At 43.3% G+C, this 17605-nt stretch overlaps 1 protein-coding gene across 3 annotated transcripts; it reads right to left on the bottom strand.

The window, feature by feature from the left end:
- Positions 1 to 82: 82 nt before the first annotated feature.
- On the bottom strand, positions 83 to 17076 carry ANKLE2 (ankyrin repeat and LEM domain containing 2). 3 transcript variants are annotated; one of them, XM_063416423.1, is made up of 13 exons: positions 16993 to 17076; positions 12742 to 13164; positions 11593 to 11784; positions 10588 to 10781; positions 9567 to 9755; positions 9146 to 9268; positions 8723 to 8789; positions 7897 to 8078; positions 6418 to 6524; positions 5346 to 5539; positions 4055 to 4736; positions 3800 to 3931; positions 83 to 3063 (listed from the first exon to the last, which is right to left on the bottom strand). In XM_063416423.1, the coding sequence occupies exons 2-13, from the start codon at positions 13151 to 13153 to the stop codon at positions 2844 to 2846; spliced, it is 2694 nt and encodes an 897-aa protein (XP_063272493.1). In that variant the 5' UTR covers positions 13154 to 13164; positions 16993 to 17076; the 3' UTR covers positions 83 to 2843. The 3 variants fall into 3 exon arrangements, with proteins under 3 accessions (XP_063272493.1, XP_063272492.1, XP_063272491.1); XM_063416422.1 differs by lacking the exon at positions 16993 to 17076 and adding an exon at positions 16545 to 16932 and having other exon boundaries at positions 11644 to 11784; XM_063416421.1 differs by lacking the exon at positions 16993 to 17076 and adding an exon at positions 16545 to 16931.
- Positions 17077 to 17605: the final 529 nt, after the last annotated feature.

Here is a 17605-nt window from a genome sequence, read left to right as displayed (position 1 = left end):
TGAATGAGCAAGGCCTGCACAAACCCGTGAGTTCCCCTGTCATGCCCAGCTCCTTCCCCCACATCCCATACTGAACACAGGGTGACATTTCAACTATTCATTTGATTTTAATAGAAAGTGGGATACTTTTGTATTTTTAACATGACACTTTGCTAATTAAAAAACAACCAACAAAAAAACACAACTAATTTTTTGCACCTTTAAAAGTGAACTTTTGGCCAAGAAAACACAATTCAAGCACTATCAGTCTGATTTAAAGTGTCTCCACAGGCTCAGTGTTAAAGGGCTTTCTTCACAAAATCACAAATGACCAAATCCCTACATAAATTGCTATTTCTGTCATAGCTGAAGTAACACATTGTTAGAAAAATGACCTCTTAAGTGCAGTACAACTGGACTAATGCACATTATATATAACACAGTTAAAAAACATACTCTCCTGACTGAACCAAAACAACATTACAAAGTGAAAGGAAAAGGTGTGTGGGTGGAGGGGTGCATGTGGGGGGTGTCTGGCTACATGTACATATCAGTAACATACAATTAAATATTAAAAAAAATAAAGCAAAGCATAATAAAGGTAAAAAGGACAAAGAACTAGAGTGTTAGTGTCAGTCTCCTGGCTCAGTAACAAACTCTTAGCAAAAGGGCAACGCTGCTCTGCCACAGCTCTGAAGGAGCAGGGTGGAGAACAGCAGCTGCACCCACAGCACTTACCCCAACAGTTTGGCTTTAACATGGTGTTAGGCAATTACAGCAGCTGATCAATTTCTCCAGAATGATAAAAATGTAATTTATATTAAATTATTTTAAAAACGCAACCAACCAGCAAAAAGAAAAAAGCCGATCTCAAACCTTTTGGAGTAAAACTGGGGGTATGTGGGACCTTAAAATATTTGAGACCATGGAGCCTGCTACATAAAAATTAAAAACAAGAAGAAACCCTTACGAAAAAGGTCAGTTAATATACTTGGTAACAGAAGGTTGTGTTTTTGGTTCTGGGGTTTTTTTTTTCCAACATGGTTCCTAAAGTATGACAACCCCAGGCCCCTGGTGCTTGTCTGGAATATGACTGAATGAGAGGCATTTATGTCAAGTAACTCTTCTTAATGTCCAGCTCCATGGAACTAGGCTCAATTTTAACAAAAGAACAAAATAAGCTTTTTTTTTTTTTTTTTTTTTTTTTTTTTAAAGAGTAATTTCTAGAAGAGGAGTCTCTCCCCCCATGGAGAGCTATCGCACCAAATAATCCAACTTAGAGACATTAAAAGACATCCTGTTCAGAAAGCCCAGAGAAAAACTGTATTTTATCTGCCCATACTAAGTGGATGCCACTTCTTTTTAAAAAACTTCTAAAAGAACAAAAAATTTAATTAAAAAAATATATTACAAAAGGCACTACTGAGCTTGCCAAAGCATTAAGTGCAGTGTTTAGGTTAGTACCAGTCACGAACCTGTGAGGGTGCAGCTTGTGTAGAACAGTCACTGCCTGTGAGCAGCCCGGGAGTGGCCCCGGAGGGGCGGGGAGGGACCAGGGCGGGCCGGGCCGGCTCCTCCTGCCCCACCCGTGTTTGCTAAAGCGGTGCCCTTCCCTTGCAGCACCAGCCCTCCTAACCCAGCCCTTCCCACCAGCACAGCCCTGCAGAGCTTCATTTTCTGATCAGTTATACAGTAGATAGGTCTTTTTTTTTTTAGCCTAGAGAGCTGTTTCTGGAAGCCTTTCATACATTATCAGCACTAGGCTTGATATGGAAAACTCTCTGGAGTTTTGGAAAGCTTTCTTATTCTCAGCATCACGCTGTCAAAACAAGTCATTCTTACAGAAGGCTGCAGAATAAAATTATTGACTGCCGTAACAAAAACTCATTACCACATCAACACTAGAGACACAGTAAAAGCTCAGATTTCATATTTTGTCCTTAGTTCTCCCTCTTTACTGCTGGGAAATAGCCACCTCCTGGGCCACTGGCTACCATGCTAATATATTACACACTAGACCATTAAGGTAAGGTATCTTGCTGGTAAATCTGCTGAGATTATTGCTGATGTGCTTTTGTGTAATAGCTATTCAAATCTGCTAGTGTTAACAGCTTCTCTGGGGAAAAAACAACCAGCTAATCTTTAAGTTTTTCTTTTCCTTATATCTTTCCACTACCGCTTACAGGAATCCCAAGTTTCCACAGTGCCCTGTTTCTGAACTCTGTAGATGTGAGTGTCTGTCAGAGCCGCAGAACAGGCAGAGACTCGAGGGTGTCTGTGCAGGGCTGTGCACACACACGGACACAGGTGAGGGTGGGTGTGGGTGTGAACTGCCCTGCCCGGCTGGCTGGGAACACTCTGTGCTTACACACAGTTCCACATCCCTTCTCCACACTGCAACGCTGGCCTTGCACTCCCAGGCAGGCCTTGGGCTTTACCCCCTGCAATGGGGGAATGTTTCACTGCCTGCCATCAATCTCCTTCTATTTGCTGATGATGCATTTCCTGTCTACCCAAGGTCAAGAAAGGCAGTTGAGGGCTGTGTTCTCATTACAGTGAGGATAAGCAGTGATGGCAAAACCACCATTGCTAAGGGACAGTTCAGCTCACTGTGGTACTGGCAACAAGGGTTAATTCAGCTACTGGACAACTGCACTGTCACAAACTGCTTGCTTATCACCAGTAACAACCTACCTCGTGTATGGCATTGAGACATATATTCCATTTTTTCAACATACAGTTGTCCTCAACTGAGGAGAAATAAATAGCCAAGTACAAACCTCATGTCACCTCAGTAACACTGGTGTTTTTCCTGCACTCTAACAATGAAATCAGAACGGGAGTCCGGGCTGATGAGCTGTGTTTTAGTGGGCAGGGGGCTCTGCGAAATAGCGCAGGACGCAGGCGGGGCTGTAGCGCCCAGGGCTCCCAGGCTCCGGTGGGAATGGGGCAGGGCTGCCGTGCTTGCCTGGGCTGCCTGGGATGGGGCTGTTTCTTCCTGAACTGGGATACCCTGGAGCATTTGGAAGGCCAGCAGTGATGGAGTGGGACCGGAATCTTGTCTTCAGTGCTGGACTCGGCCAACTGAAAGAAACCAGAAGTCATTGCACACTTTTTAAAGGAAACTGCAGTAGTGAGAATCAGTTTAGAATCACTTCAGATCTCAGAACCAATGCACCAGCTGGGAAAAAGCCTATCTGGTAAGAGACAGGCCCGGAAGAAGAGAAGGAAGAGTATGAAATATTCTATATAGATGTGTTTCCCCAATTAGTAAGACATCGTTTCTTTCAAAATGGCCACGAAGATATACACCATCCTTCACATGAACAGTTCCTTTGGATGGGGGTAATAAAGGGTAAAAATAAAGACACTAACAAAAAGATGCCTAAAGATATTAAATTCACCTTAACATCCCTTAGGACAACCTAAGTACCATGAGGCAAGAAATACAACATTCCTGCACTACATCAACGACAGAGATGAATTACAAATCAACAGCACAACTATCAGTGAGTCCAGTGAAGGATCCAAGTACCAAATCAGCAAGGTGAGACACTGGCCAAGTGGAAAACAGTCATGTCTGATTTGTCTGTGGAGACATGCTCAAGTTATTTGGAATGGAAAGAACATGACTGCAGCACCAGGAAACTCCTTACCAATACACACCAGTCAAAAAGGCTTTGGTGATTAACTTCAGAAAACAGTCAGTTCTGCTGAATATTTAAAATAAGGGTTTGGGGCAACAAGACTGAAATTCTGCTATTCAAGCTGACCTGCTAAAAATGTACTTCAACTCCTGTGACTGAGTTTGCAGCAATACCTTTGCCTGTCAGATGAGGAGTAGGACTGCACCGCGTGTTTCCATTTGTTAATCATTGGGAACTTCTGGGGATCAATCTCTGCTCCTTCTATAGCTGCTAAGACATCACCATCCAGCTTCGAGGGCTGCTCCCTGGAATGGAAACAGAGCTACATGAAAAGAGAACCATCTATTTGTTCAGGCAGTAAAACACTCCAATTCCAAAACACAAAGAGACTGCTTGTGCAAGTAAGAGTTTAGAAAGGCAATTCTTACCCAAGAAGGAATAACTTTAAATTGTCATTTGTGGGTGAAGTCTTCAAAACAAACTTCTGGGAAGAAAGTTCTTGACGTTGTTGTGTCTCCTTAGTCTGAACTCCAGATTCTCTGGACACTCTCTCCTTTTCTAATGATATTTTGTGGTCTGTCCTTAACTTGGTCTCTCCATGTTTTCCTGTAACACTTGGCTCAGAAGAACCTGCCAATGACACTGCAGAGCAGGTCTTGTTCAGAATTCCCACATTCTCAGTTTTTTCAGTGATTTGATGAGATACTCCTGCAACCTCCTGCTCGTGGAATGACAGGCTTTCAAATTCTGACATCAAGTTGGACACGGGTGACATGAGGCACTCTGACCCATCGTGCAGCTGCTTTCTGTCACTGAGGATCCTTTCAGTGGACACGGGGCTGCAAAACCCATTTCTGCTGGCAGCAGCTCCCTTCTCGTAGTGCCGAGGGTGAGCTGAGGTCTCGATGATGCTTCCTGCACACTCCATGGACAGGATGTCACACTCAGCATCTCCAATGGCAGCTATGCTGGGCTCCTTGGACACCAGGGAGGGGCTGATATTTCGTGCTGCGTTTTGTCTGTTTTTAATTTCTTCCAAGCTCATGTCATCATCATCCTCATCCAAAAATGCTCCCACAGAAATGGAATTGCAGGACTTTTTACTTTTCCCTGTAAAAATTTTAACAAGAGCAACACATAAGAAGACTTTAAACAGAATGTCAAGCACATAAGCTATAACAAATACACAATCTTTTTGCCTTATTCTAGTTCCTGAAGACCTCTCTGATTTTATGTAACAGCATGAACTAACCTGACTAAAGCTAAAAATGCATGATGCACACGTGGCAAGCAGTGGTCTAGGGTATAAAAGCTTTCCTGGGTTTTGCTTCTTGTGTCTTTTCACACTCACATTTGTAAAGAATTATTCTGTTATTTTTAAAATGTTATTTATTCCACATCTGTGGATTACAAAATTCTGTACTTTAGGAATGATGCCCAAATGCTTTGAGTGAAAACATCCTGAAGATAGAGGTTTTCCTACAGGGATTTCATTTGGGGGCTACACTCAAATAAAGTACTTCCCATGAAAGATAACGACTGTAATTCTACATTCACAGCATTGTTGGCTCCTTTTCTGATGCTGTGATCAGACTGCCTGGATAACAGATTAATAATAGCAACCACAACAGGTGAACACTGCTTCCCCTGGGCATCAGTACTCCTGTCCCTCTTCTCCCCAGGTACACCCACTGTTTGCAGAGTTTGCCCTTTTCTTACCAGAGGGATGTGCAGTTTTGTATCTATTGCAGGTTTCATTTTCCCCTGTTTCTGGCTGAGCCTTTTCGCTCATTGCACGATGACTCAGGTACTCTTCTAATTTTCTCAGCCCTTCCTGGGAAGACAGATCAACAAAACAGCCCAGAAATTCCCAGTATTCAACCCACGGGAACCCCAGCTCATGAGCTAACTCCCTGCAATAAATAAAATAAAACGAATCATTTGTGAAGACAAAGATTAGTTTGACAATAACTTTTCTGATCACATTTTAACAGCTACGAACAGGAGCACGAACGTGCAACCAGGCAACACAATCCCACAACAATCAACAGTCTAAATAAACACAATCCCACAACAATCAACAGTCTAAAAATACACAGACACATCCTTAGCAATCAAAGTATCACCTCATTTGTTCTAGAGCATTTTTCACATTTCATCTACTTTTTTTACAGTTAGCAGCACAAACATTGCTATTTTTAAGCTGACTGTATCTAGACATCAGATAGAGAAGAATCCCCACTGATACTGCATTCATCAGCTTTTTCTATTTGGGGATGGGTGAGGGAGGAGGAAGTAAGGGATTATTTTAAAGAATGAAATGCAGTCAGCTTTTAACCAAGTATTGTTTTCCATATGGTGCTGATAGAAGGTATTTTTAACTGCAAGGACACACCACACACACACACAGCTTTTATAAAGCAGCACATTTGTATTAGGATCTTTTCATTCTGCTCCCGTTTAACAATCCCTCACTTTCACAGGACAGGCTATGCATAATTTTAGATCTGACAAATGAGGCCAGTAAATGTCTGTGAAAAGCATTCCAGACATACCATCAATAACAGCTAAAATATCTTTATTGCCAAAGCTAAGAAAGCCAGGTCTCACATTTTAACTATCTTATTTTCACAAAAATACAGTTAAAACCCAACTGCAAAATATCTCCTTTAATATTTCTGCAGTAGCTTTTGCCCCAAGATACTGTGCAGTAATAACTGTACTCTCAGCACAGTCTTTTGCTTTTACATGCTCTATTATTATATTTTTACATTGACAGTCTTTTAGATACCTTCCAACTCTTTCAACACCTCTCTCCAGATCAGATTTCCTGACATTGTGAAAGAAGCCAGCTCTCTCTCGAGGTGGAGTCTTCCACAGCCTGCGAAATTCTTCAGCCTTTAAAAAACAGAAATAAATTCAGAAACTTCACAGTATGAACTAACTCAGTGCTGGCTACACATCTGCCTACACATCCAGCAGATGTTCAGCTCTTTGCTGTCCACAGGTGCTGCTCAACTCCAGCTACGGAGATCTCACACTGGATCTGAAGTTATTCCTTTCACTGCTGGTGGTTATTTGGGTCTAACTGCTCATGGAAGAGAAGGACCATAGTGTGCAACCATCTGAAAATCAACTGCACACACACCACATCTGCCTGGTTTTAATGTGTGTGCAGCAGGAAACACAAGTGCCCTGTGATTTTGCCATGTTATTCTATTTAATTACAAATGCTTCCCAGTCACTGTTTTCTAGGATGCAAAGGGGATATTTTTATATGCATACATGTGCTACAATTATTTGAATAAATTCTTGCTGTTTATTTTGGAGTTGGAATGCCTCAAGAGAAATGTTTTGCAAAATCCCACACTTCTTGACTTTATGTGACAAAGAGCACAACGATGACTAAGAATTACATTCAGACATTAAATCAGCAATCAAAATTATGAACTGTTTACACCCTAGATAATATTTTTCAGAGTATAAATTATATTTAAATTTCTCTCAGTTGAGCAGAAAATTGATGAAGAACATTTAGGAGAAAAAGTATTAAGCATTTTGGCAGAACTCAGTCTTAAAGAATGCAACCATGAGATGACACAAAGTCCTGCATTGTATTTATCCACTGTTTCTAAAGCTGTTGTACTTGCAGCATGTTCACATCAAATAAATGAGTCAAACCTGTAAGTTTGGAGTATATTTAACAGGTATCTAAGTATTCCTTCTGAAAACTAAAGATTTTGCTTTTCCACTATACAGTCAATACATTTCCAAACCATCCCACCACCTACTACTTGGTGGTCAGTTTTTCTGTCTAGAAAAATATATTAATGTTAATTCAACAAGCAGAGGTTAAACTGCTTCTAACATCCAGTGGCAACTTCTAGAAATGAGATACAGTTAAGGTTTTTAAAACTGATTACAGCTGCCTTGAAAGGCTTTGCTTCAGGTTAGAAAGTTACAGCAAATATCTGTAATAAATGAAAGGTTTGCCTAAGGTGCTCTTTGAATAGATTCAGAGAGGAAAAAGGAAACAGTTTTTGACTGAACTTCTACTCCTCTTGTTCACACCACATTTCTGTTTTCAGCAATGAAAAATTATTTACAAGTTTCTGCGCTTCTCCATGGAGGAAGATTCATCTCCTCATTAAGGAGAGAGCCACAATCTGCACCAGCAGCAAGCTACACTACACAAGACCCTGTGGTTATCTCCTTTATCCATAAAAAGGAGAAGCGTGGCCATGGGGGTCACAGCAAGTTCTCTCCTCACCTTTGAGGGGCTCATGGGGCCTGCAAAGGCTCTGATGGACAGCACTGGGTCTTTGGGGCTGCCGGGGAATTTAGGCCAAGCTCTCTGGGGACCGTCGTCCGTCTGGTCGGGCGACCAGGGCGCCCCAATGACCGGAGCTGAGGAATTGTCTTCTGCCCTCAGGAGTGGGACGTAATAGCGACCTGGAATAAATCACACAAAGCCTTCTCAGCCAGCCTGTGGAACAGCAGCTGCTGCTCCTTCCTGGACCAGCAAGGCACCCAGACACTGAACCATCTGACTTCACTTCTTCAGTAAAACTACTTGTAATTCAGAATCACTGCAGTGATTACAGATCCCATTTTACTGTGGGCTCCCTTCTCTTTCAAACACAGAAGACCTCAATGATCCAAAGAGCCCTTCCCAAAGGGTCTTTAACAAATTTCACAACCTCCTTTGGCAAATGCCTGAACACACACGACAAAACCAAGAAAATTCTGTGTCAAGGAAATTACAAAATTACAGGACTCTCCAGCATGACAGACACATCTCTTGCCCTGTAGAGGGGTTTTGTTTCTTTTAGATGAAACACTTTGCTCCAGCCTTATTGAAACATGCCCACATTACAGAGCCATGAGGGCAACCTTGTGATGCATACATTAAGAGTTCTGACTGTCACTTAAAAGACAAAAAGTTTTCTATCCCTGCTCAGTTTTCGACTTTCCCTTTGGTTTTCAAAGCACTGTACAGCAGCATCATTTATGAACTGAAATGCTACAGGAAAGCAAACAGAAGACAGCAAAGAGCCAAAACACATCTACAGACATACAAAACTCTGCATACAGACCTTTCAAGTATTCTCTTATCTTTTCTTTCAATTCTGCAGATTTATTCTTGCTTCTTTCACAAACTACCTGTTAATACAATTTTAGTTGTTAGGGCAACATAATAACCTCATTTTCAAATCACTTGTAATGTGTGTTCTTCCTGAACAATCACACAATCACATTATTGGCCCCTACCCATCTCACCCAGTACTTTTAATTCATAGCAGACCAACTAAAACACATCTAACTCCATACATTCTATAACTTTTCCACAGACACAATCAGCATAAAATACTTTTAATGTTATACAGAATTTACTTTTTAATCATGACACTAGCACCTTACTACAAGCCTTCTATCTATGGTAGTCAGTAAAGTTTGAATGTGAAAAATATTGATCAGGATAACATTTTTGGGTTTGCTGTGGACATAGAGAGACTTACTTCTGCTGGAGTTTGATCATATTTGTTTTTTGGATTTTTTACAATGGCTGGGTGTGAGGTAAGCACGTTAACCACATCCAAATTCCCAAACTTGCAGGCAAAATGCAACGGAGTATCAAACCACTGCAGTGGGAGAAAGGGAAAAATTCACATGCACTTAGAAAGATGATAAAGTCAATATCACACATTCAGTTTTGAGACCGAGGACAGTAAATATATGTCATGGCTAATTATCCAGGCTTTTAACAAATCTTGTCCCACCACAGTGCAGAATAATAACCACCAGAACCCACAGAACTCATGGACAGCTCCCCTTCGCTCTCTTTCAGTCTCCCTTGCATATCCTCAGCCCCTCCCAGTTGTCTCCATAATAATAATAATAATAATAACAATAATAAAGAGGTAACCCCTCAAATCTCACCATTTTATCTGGAGTGTTCAGGTAAAGGTCCACAATGTACTGGATGCGTTTCTTGAGCATGGCATCGTTATCGTCGGGGTACATCAGCCGCATGAACTCCGGATTCTCCAGAGTGTCCAGCAGTAACTGGCAGATAGCAGCCTGGTTCTCCTTGGCAGCAACGTGCATGACATTGTACCTACACCCTTCCTGGAAAAAAAGGACCAGTATTAGAATGAAACTCAATCTAAACAGCTTTCTTGCACCCAGAGATGTAACTGATTTAACTGTGAAAATACATGGGTTCCTACACAGAGTCTTATATGGATATTTTTGTAAGGACTTATCTTTACACCCATAGTATTCTTAAAATTAATGAAATTACTCCTACAATCAGTTAGTGCCTTTATTTAAGGAAAGAATGTGGCAAAAAAAGGTATATTAAGATATTACACAATCTTAAGAGAGGTAGCAAGTTCAGTTTAGCAAAAGAGCAGGAAAATGGGTGTAGATATAAAAAATTCAGCTGCTTTGCTCTATTATATAAAAAATTTCAGCAACTTCACAAAGCTGATCTGATACAAGTTGAAGTATGATTGTCAGTGTTTGGTAAATGGCACCCTGTACACAGTTTTGGAATTTAATAGGGGTGCTTAGGTAAGCAATGCTGTGGGAATACCTAATTACAGCCTAGGCCCTACCCTGGTCCTTAAAATTAGACTGTTTTACAAAAGATGGCAATTACTTGGAGGAGACCAAAGAATAAGAAGACAAAACTATCCCTGCACTTTGAATACAGCTGTTCCTCCCTGCAGAGCTGCACACTCAGTTCCTTTAGCTTTGCTGGAGCTAAGGGAGTTCTCAGGGTGGCTTACAGAGAAGTGCCCCGGCTGCTGCCAGTGAACAAACCCTGCCCTGGGGGTAACAAGGTGTCCTGAAGGAGGAGCAGAAACACCATTCCTTCCACTTCTGCTTTCAGGCCCCCAAAGCTCCAGCACTACACCAGAACCTGGCTTTTCCTGTTCTGCTGCTGTTTTCTCACCTGTACGATCGTTGGGTTGTCTCCTGACCCGATCAGGTAGCGAGGGTTGCTCCAGATGAGGTCTGAAAAGGTTGCTGTGTCTCCTTTCTCGACAGCCTTGCGCAGCTTAGCTGTGAGATCTTGGGTCCGTGGGCTTTTGTAGCTGTTGGCTCTCTCCTTATTGGCAGTGTCGCTCTCAGGGGAGCACAGGCCATCTGCCAAAACACCAATCACTCCTTTCTAGATACATTCTTTCTTTCTAGTGATCACCATTCCCACAGCCAGGCCATGAAAATTACACTGTTCATCTAAACCATTTATTAATGTGGCATCTTTAAAATACAGGAGTAAGGAAACCAAACTCAATTACAAGACATTTAAATACACTAGTAGTTAGTAATAGGGAGGGAGGGGAAAATGATTAATCATCTTGTAAAACTGTTTCAGACTTTAATTACACTGATAAACTTTTTAATCACCAGTCTGCTCCAAACTTAAAAGCAAAATTCAGCAAGAAACAATAATTTTCTGATTATTAAAATTGCTTCTGCAGTTCTGTGACTCTTACATCCCTTTAATCTAGCAACTGGGAACACTGTGAAATCAGTGTTCACCATTTCATTTCTGAACTTACAATTTACTTAAGAATTGAGTGAAGTTTTAATATACTGTGCAATTTTATCAGCGTTTTACTAAACCTGAAAATCCTGAAGTCCATGAGCAAAATCAAATCCTAAGATATATGACCATGGAATACTAAGCAAGGTATCCATGCAGATCATTACCTACATTTCAGCTTCAGAGGAACAGCAATGGTATTTTACATTTAAAACATTTTCCATATTTTAAACATTTCTACCCTTAAAATAAAAGTTCTTTTAAACTTCAATTTAATTCAGTGCCTCACTCTTTCAATTTTTTGTGTTATTAGTATATCTGTAAGGTAGCTGTTGCTTCTTCTCTCACAAAAAAAAAATCAACGCTGTCTATTGCATCTACTGTAGAGAGATGAAGTTCCCCACTTACCTCTGTTAAATGATCCCATTTTCACTGGAGACAAACATAAAGAGGACTTGCCTGGAGATGGGAAATAATCACAGATCCCTTTAGCAAATTTCTCAGCATCCTCTCTGTTTGTAAAAGCTTTAAAACGGGAACCCTTAATCATCTTAACAGCCTGGAGAGCTTCCTTCCTGTCTTCATAAACATGTATTCTCTCTGCAACAAAGAACCACCAAAGTTACGTTGTTTCAATAATGTCAGATTTCAATTCCTAGACACAGATCACAGAATTCTTAGACTATCACTCCAGCTTTGGTCTCAGACTGTTTCTCTTCCAAACGTGGCATAAAGGTCCAAAGTCCTTTGGATTCTTAACTCTTGGAAACTGAGTCGGAGCCTCTCACACACCCCAGGTGATGTCAGGTGCTCCCTGTACAGGGCTCAGCCATTCCCATCAATCAACCCTTCCCCAGTCCCCCTTCCACTGCATGGGTCACCTTCAACAAAGCATTTCACTTCCACATGGAAAAGCAAACTCAGTTTATTCACCCTGCATTACTTTTGATGCTGTCTTGTTCAGAAAGATCAACTTTGCAAATGATCCACAACTTTAGGATCTCTACAGAGAATCTCAGATAATGAACAAATTCTTCTTCTCCCTCTAATGATATTGTTCAAATAAGGATATCTTAATGGACCTTTTAAAATAAGAATTCTTACTACTGTCTCAGAGAAAATGATCCTGTACACTACTCTACTCCTGCCAGGAATAGAAAGAAAGATGTTAAAACTTTTAGAAGAGATAATTTAAGCTTCAACTGATGACAGTATAAATAGTTTTTTGATTATTTACAGGATTACTTTTTATTCTTGAGAGAGAGTAAAGGCACAGGATGTGTCCAAGAGTAGCAGTAAGAAATCATTTTCTTCATCTGAGCTACACAGGGTAGAGAATCCTCCTGTGTAGGAACTGTAATGGCAAACACCTGGGATGCCTTGTAACTGTGTTTCTCTGCCTCAGAAGATCAAATAAATACTATTTACAGGAACAAAGAAATACTTCAAGCAATGCTTACAATACTCATGCAGTGGTGCTCAGAACACCTGCCACAAAAAAGATTTCTACTCAGACATGACTAAAACGCCTATCACTGGAAAAAAGGGAGTATTTACCATTCCTTGCCAGTATGTCGTCATAAACTGGGCAAACACCGTAGAACAGTGGAGGGTCTCTGGAGGGTGTCTGAGCAGGGATTTGTGACTCAGCCCCACAGGCTGGAGCTGAACAGTTCGTGTGTGTCACAGCATCCTCTTCTGGAGGGTTCAGACCCACACAGTACCCAAAGTCTGCCTCCTCAGAAGCGCCGCTGTGATTCACTGGGACGTTTCCAGCAGCCTCCTCTGACACAGCAGACCCTTCCTCCTCCAGCACTCCTTGCTGCTCCAACAGTGCCTGAGCCAGTTTTTTTTCAAAAATAAATCTCGTGGTTGCAGTAATAGGCCCACATTTCAGTCCTGCTCTCACAATCTCTTCTCTAAGCTCATCGTGGCTGAGCTTCTTTAATCGGGATAATATTGTATCCATTGTTATTTCACCTACAGGAAAGGCAAAAAAGAAGACAGAAACTGTAAAAAACACAACTTTCTTCTGCTACTTAAATGGTGCATTAAAGCCAAGGAAAAAAGTGCCTCTTAGCAATTTCTGTGGGATTGTGAAGTGATCCTTGCAATGCAGAGAAGACAAAATATTTTTCAATTCAATATTTTTAAGCTACCAGACCTATACCAAGTTTATTTCCTGCTCTCTTGACTACTTAAAAGAAGCTTACATTTTGTTCTTGGTAGTCCTTTTTCAAATTCTTCTGGAGTGAAAATTCAATCTAGAGCATTTATTCATTAAAATTTATGACAGGCTGAGAAGTATTTGATTCCTGACAAGAAAGGCACAATCTATTTGTGCAATGCAATACGAGCACACGAGCACCAGTCAGCCCCAAGAAAAGGGGCTGCACCTCCAGCTAAAGGCACAGAACTATTTCTAGTATTTCCTTAGGACTTTCTGGCTGACAGAAGTCCAAGGCATAAGCAGGGCAGGCTTTCTCTGGCCATGATGCAAGGCTGGAAGTATGTACACAACATGTTGTTTCCCAGGCCTGTTTTGAGAGCAAACAGCCAGAAGACAAAAACAACTGATCTTTTCAGATCTCCCTCTCCAACAAAAAACAGAAGGTGGGAGAATTTCTCCATTTCCAAAGGAACATCCTTCTCTCTGCTATGATACAATTTCCCCAGCTCATGTCCCTCCATGTTATTCCACACTGGTCAGTGAGAACATACTAAAACCAAGCTGATGCCAACACAAATTTCTCGCTCTGAAAAACACAGCTCAAAAACACAGGATTTGGGCAGCTCAAGCATGGAAGAAGCTTTCACATTATTTCATCAGGTACTGCAACCATGTACCTGCACGCAGGCTGTGACTCTTCTGGCACACTGCTGAGGAAGGGAAGACAGGAAAGATTCAGCTGTGCCTGCCTTAGAAAGATTCCCTCAGCCTGCCTTCACTCCTGCCTTACACCGCCCCTTCTTCCACTGCTGAGCCATTTCATGAGGCTTGTACTGCTTTGCAAAGGATTGTATGGCCGTTTTAGCACTTATTTTCAATTTCAAGTTTCATCCTCAGGTAATGAAACCAAAAGCTACTTTTCATATATTAAAAGAACCCAGAGGCATACAGTAAGTTTTTGTAGCTTTCAGCAGTTGTCAATGTGGCACCATGTTAAGTTTCACTGCAATCTGAGTCAGAACAAACACATTCCTAGTATTAGGAAATACTATGAAAATGTGCTTAACGTCCAACTTAAATAGTCCTTCAATTATTACAAGTCAACAGTGATGTGAGTTTGAGGGTTGTTTCCTTGGAGGGACATTTCCTTTGAGAGCTGTCTCCTTTTTATATGAACATCTTATTTTGAATGTCTGTGGTTAGAGAACAACATAACCTCAAGTTCCTGAACATTTCCCAAGCGTTAACTGGAACCTCGCTGAAACAATGGGAAATGAGAGTATTTCCAAGTAAAAAACCCCACCAAACAGCAGCAGAGCCACAGCTGATGCTGCTGGGCCACTTCCCTGAAGTATTGCAGTTCCCTTGGGACTCCTGAGCCTCCAAGCAACCTCATTGTTTCAATTATCTGCCTTGCCCACAAGACTACAACGACAGATGTGAAAGAACCTCTCACTTGTTTTCAACTCTTAATCCTCTATTTTTTAAAATAAAACGTTGACACCAGCGTGTTTTAATTAAGGGATGTGCCCCGAAGGTCAATTAAAATATCCAACCGTGCTATTCTAAAGATTTTCCTTTTGAGACTGCATAACTGTAAAATCACAAGAAAGATGAAAACTCAGGGGTGAGAACGTTCATTGCAAAAACAGCTCAATTAAAACACCCTGAGTTAACTAAGAAATGCTCCTATTTTTAGGGTTCAGAACTAGCACAATCATTCTGCAGAAGAGCAGACCTGTACATCTATAATTCATGTATGGAGAGCAGACAGGAACACACAAAAATCCTTCCTGCCTTGTGGCAAAAAAAATTGCTGAGGGAGTGATTTCTCTGCTTTCTTACGTTTTGACAGAATCTGGTACCTAAAACTTAGTGCTCAAAATTTTGTCTGTTTAAAATATTTATTTATTTATTTATTTATTTATTTATTTATTTTGTATGTCTATTACAACTCTGGCACAACTAAATCAAAATGAGATGGCAAAGCAGATCAGAAGTGAAGAACCTGCAGGTTTAAGATCTGCTGTTGGTATGAAGAGTTTTCTACAGGGGATTTGGTGTGGAAATAGGGAAAATACTGCTGGAATGACAACACAGAACTCTCACAAAATCCGTTTTTGCTCTGACAATAAGATTTCAGCTAACTTAGATAAGCATTATTGGTTTTTAATTTCATTACCTATTTTAATCTGTCAAAAAAAAAAGTGACTTGCAAACCTGAGAAATAGCAACGGCTCATTTTGAGACAATCCTTCGATCATTTTTTACACAGAGGTGCAAAATGAGATTATTTGAACCGTAGAAGGTGGTATATAACTACAAATGATCCAGAGCACAGCCAGCACTGAGGCTGCTACCTCCTCTGGTTGAGCATATAAGGCCTTGCGAGTTACCTTTGGAAATATGAATAACTACTTTACCAACAACCAGATGTTCGAGGGTTCTTCCAAATCAATCAAAACCTGGAAGAATGGGCAAGAACTGTATTTTCCCTTGCCTCACTGGATCAGTATGAAACAGTAAAATCTGCTTCCAAAAAATAAAATTAAGACTAGACTCATGACAGAATGAACGACTGACTTCTAAGGATGGCAGCATTACTTTACTCTACTACTCTCATTAAATCCTTCAATAAATGAGTAAGGTAAGAAAACTGCTCTATTTGGCTGTTTTGTTTTTTTTTTTCCGAGGCAGGAACGGAGAGTCACATCCTGTCTTTGGCTGACAGGATTTGCATATGTTAGAGCAACCGTGGCTCAGCGATGGGGTGATTTGTCTGTACCGCCTGTGGGCAAATGAGCCACCAGTTATGAACTACGTGGCTGAAAGGGAACTGCTAAACAAACTTGAAATAAACCACGGGAAAAGAAGAAACGGAAGGGAAAAGGGGCAGCTTCTCATGGAGGAGAAACGAACAGCTATGCCTAGAGCCGGACCGGGCGGGCAGGGCGCGGGAGGGGATGCGGGAGCAGCGGCAGGGCCGCGGCAGCGGGGCCGGGCGGAGCCGGCTCTGCCGCCGAGCCCGAGCGGCGGGGCCCGGCCGTGACAAAGCGGGCAGGGAACGGGCCCGGGCCCGGCGAGGCGGGAAGGGCCGCGCGGCCTCCCCGGGCGGTGCCCGGTGCCCGCTCCCGGCCCTCCCGCGGGGCGAGGGCAGCGCCACCCCCCCGGCCTTCCCCGAGTCTCTCACCTGGGCGGCTCCCGCCGCAGCGCTGGCTCCCCGCGGCGAGCGGCGCCGGGCCGGACTGGGGAGCCGGGGACGCCGTGGGGATCGGGGAGGAGATGGCGGCGGCCGCCGCGGCCCGCCGGCCGCCCGGCCTCCTGTCCCGCAGCCGCAGCAGCCAGCCCACGGCGCCGATGACGGCGCAGGCGGCCAGGAGCTCCCAGCACGGCCATCGGCCCCAGCCGGCTCCCCACAGCGCATCCCAGCCCCCGGCGGCCCCGACCCACCGCTCCATGCCCGGCCCGCGGCCCGCCCGCCGCACGCCGGCTGCGCCCGCTCGCCCTCAGGGACGGTACCTCCGCGGCCTCGCGCTGCCGCCTCCTCCGCCCCGCGCCCGCCCCGCGCCCGCCCCCGACAGACGCGGCCGCGGCTCCGCCCGGCGCTGACGGGGCCCCGCCGCCGCCCTGGGCCTCACCGTGACCGAGCGGGGAAGGGCCGGGGCAGGCCGAGGGGAGCAGAACACGCGGCGGAGCTCCGCGGCTGCCGGGCGGGAGGGAGGGCGCTGCCCAAGGCCGGGCCGGGCGGGCAGGGTTTGAACTGCACCCGCCCGTCCTCCCGCGCCCAGCACAAGGTTTGGCACCTGCCCCGGGGACCGGGAACACACAGGCACTGCCAGAGGCCTCTTTAGAAAGGTGCCGGCCGGGTGTTTACCTCAAAATGCTGCAGCAGGCTCGGATAAGCCATGAGAGATGGAAGACCACGGCGACGGCGGCCTCTAGTGCATGAGAATGAAACAATTCCCAGCAAGTGCAGCATTCCGTCCTTAGGGGTACGGGCACCTGTACTCTGTGCAGAGCAGTTATGTGCTGGTTTAAGTTGCTGTCCTTAAAGGAGAAAACAGTATCGTTTTAACTCACGCTGTTCAGCATTGTAAGCAAGATACAGGAATTTCTCTCCTCGTCATTGCAATTGGCTAAATATGAATGAAGATGACATTTCTGCATTGTTCCATTTTGTACAATCCAACTCCACAGGCTGACAAATTCAGGCCAAGGAATTGTTTCTTCCCTGATGAGTTCAGCTAACTG

The sequence above is a fragment of the Prinia subflava genome, chromosome 19 (genome assembly GCF_021018805.1).
Source record: "Prinia subflava isolate CZ2003 ecotype Zambia chromosome 19, Cam_Psub_1.2, whole genome shotgun sequence".
NCBI lineage: Eukaryota > Metazoa > Chordata > Aves > Passeriformes > Cisticolidae > Prinia > Prinia subflava.
This window is presented reverse-complemented; position numbering and strand designations above follow the sequence as displayed.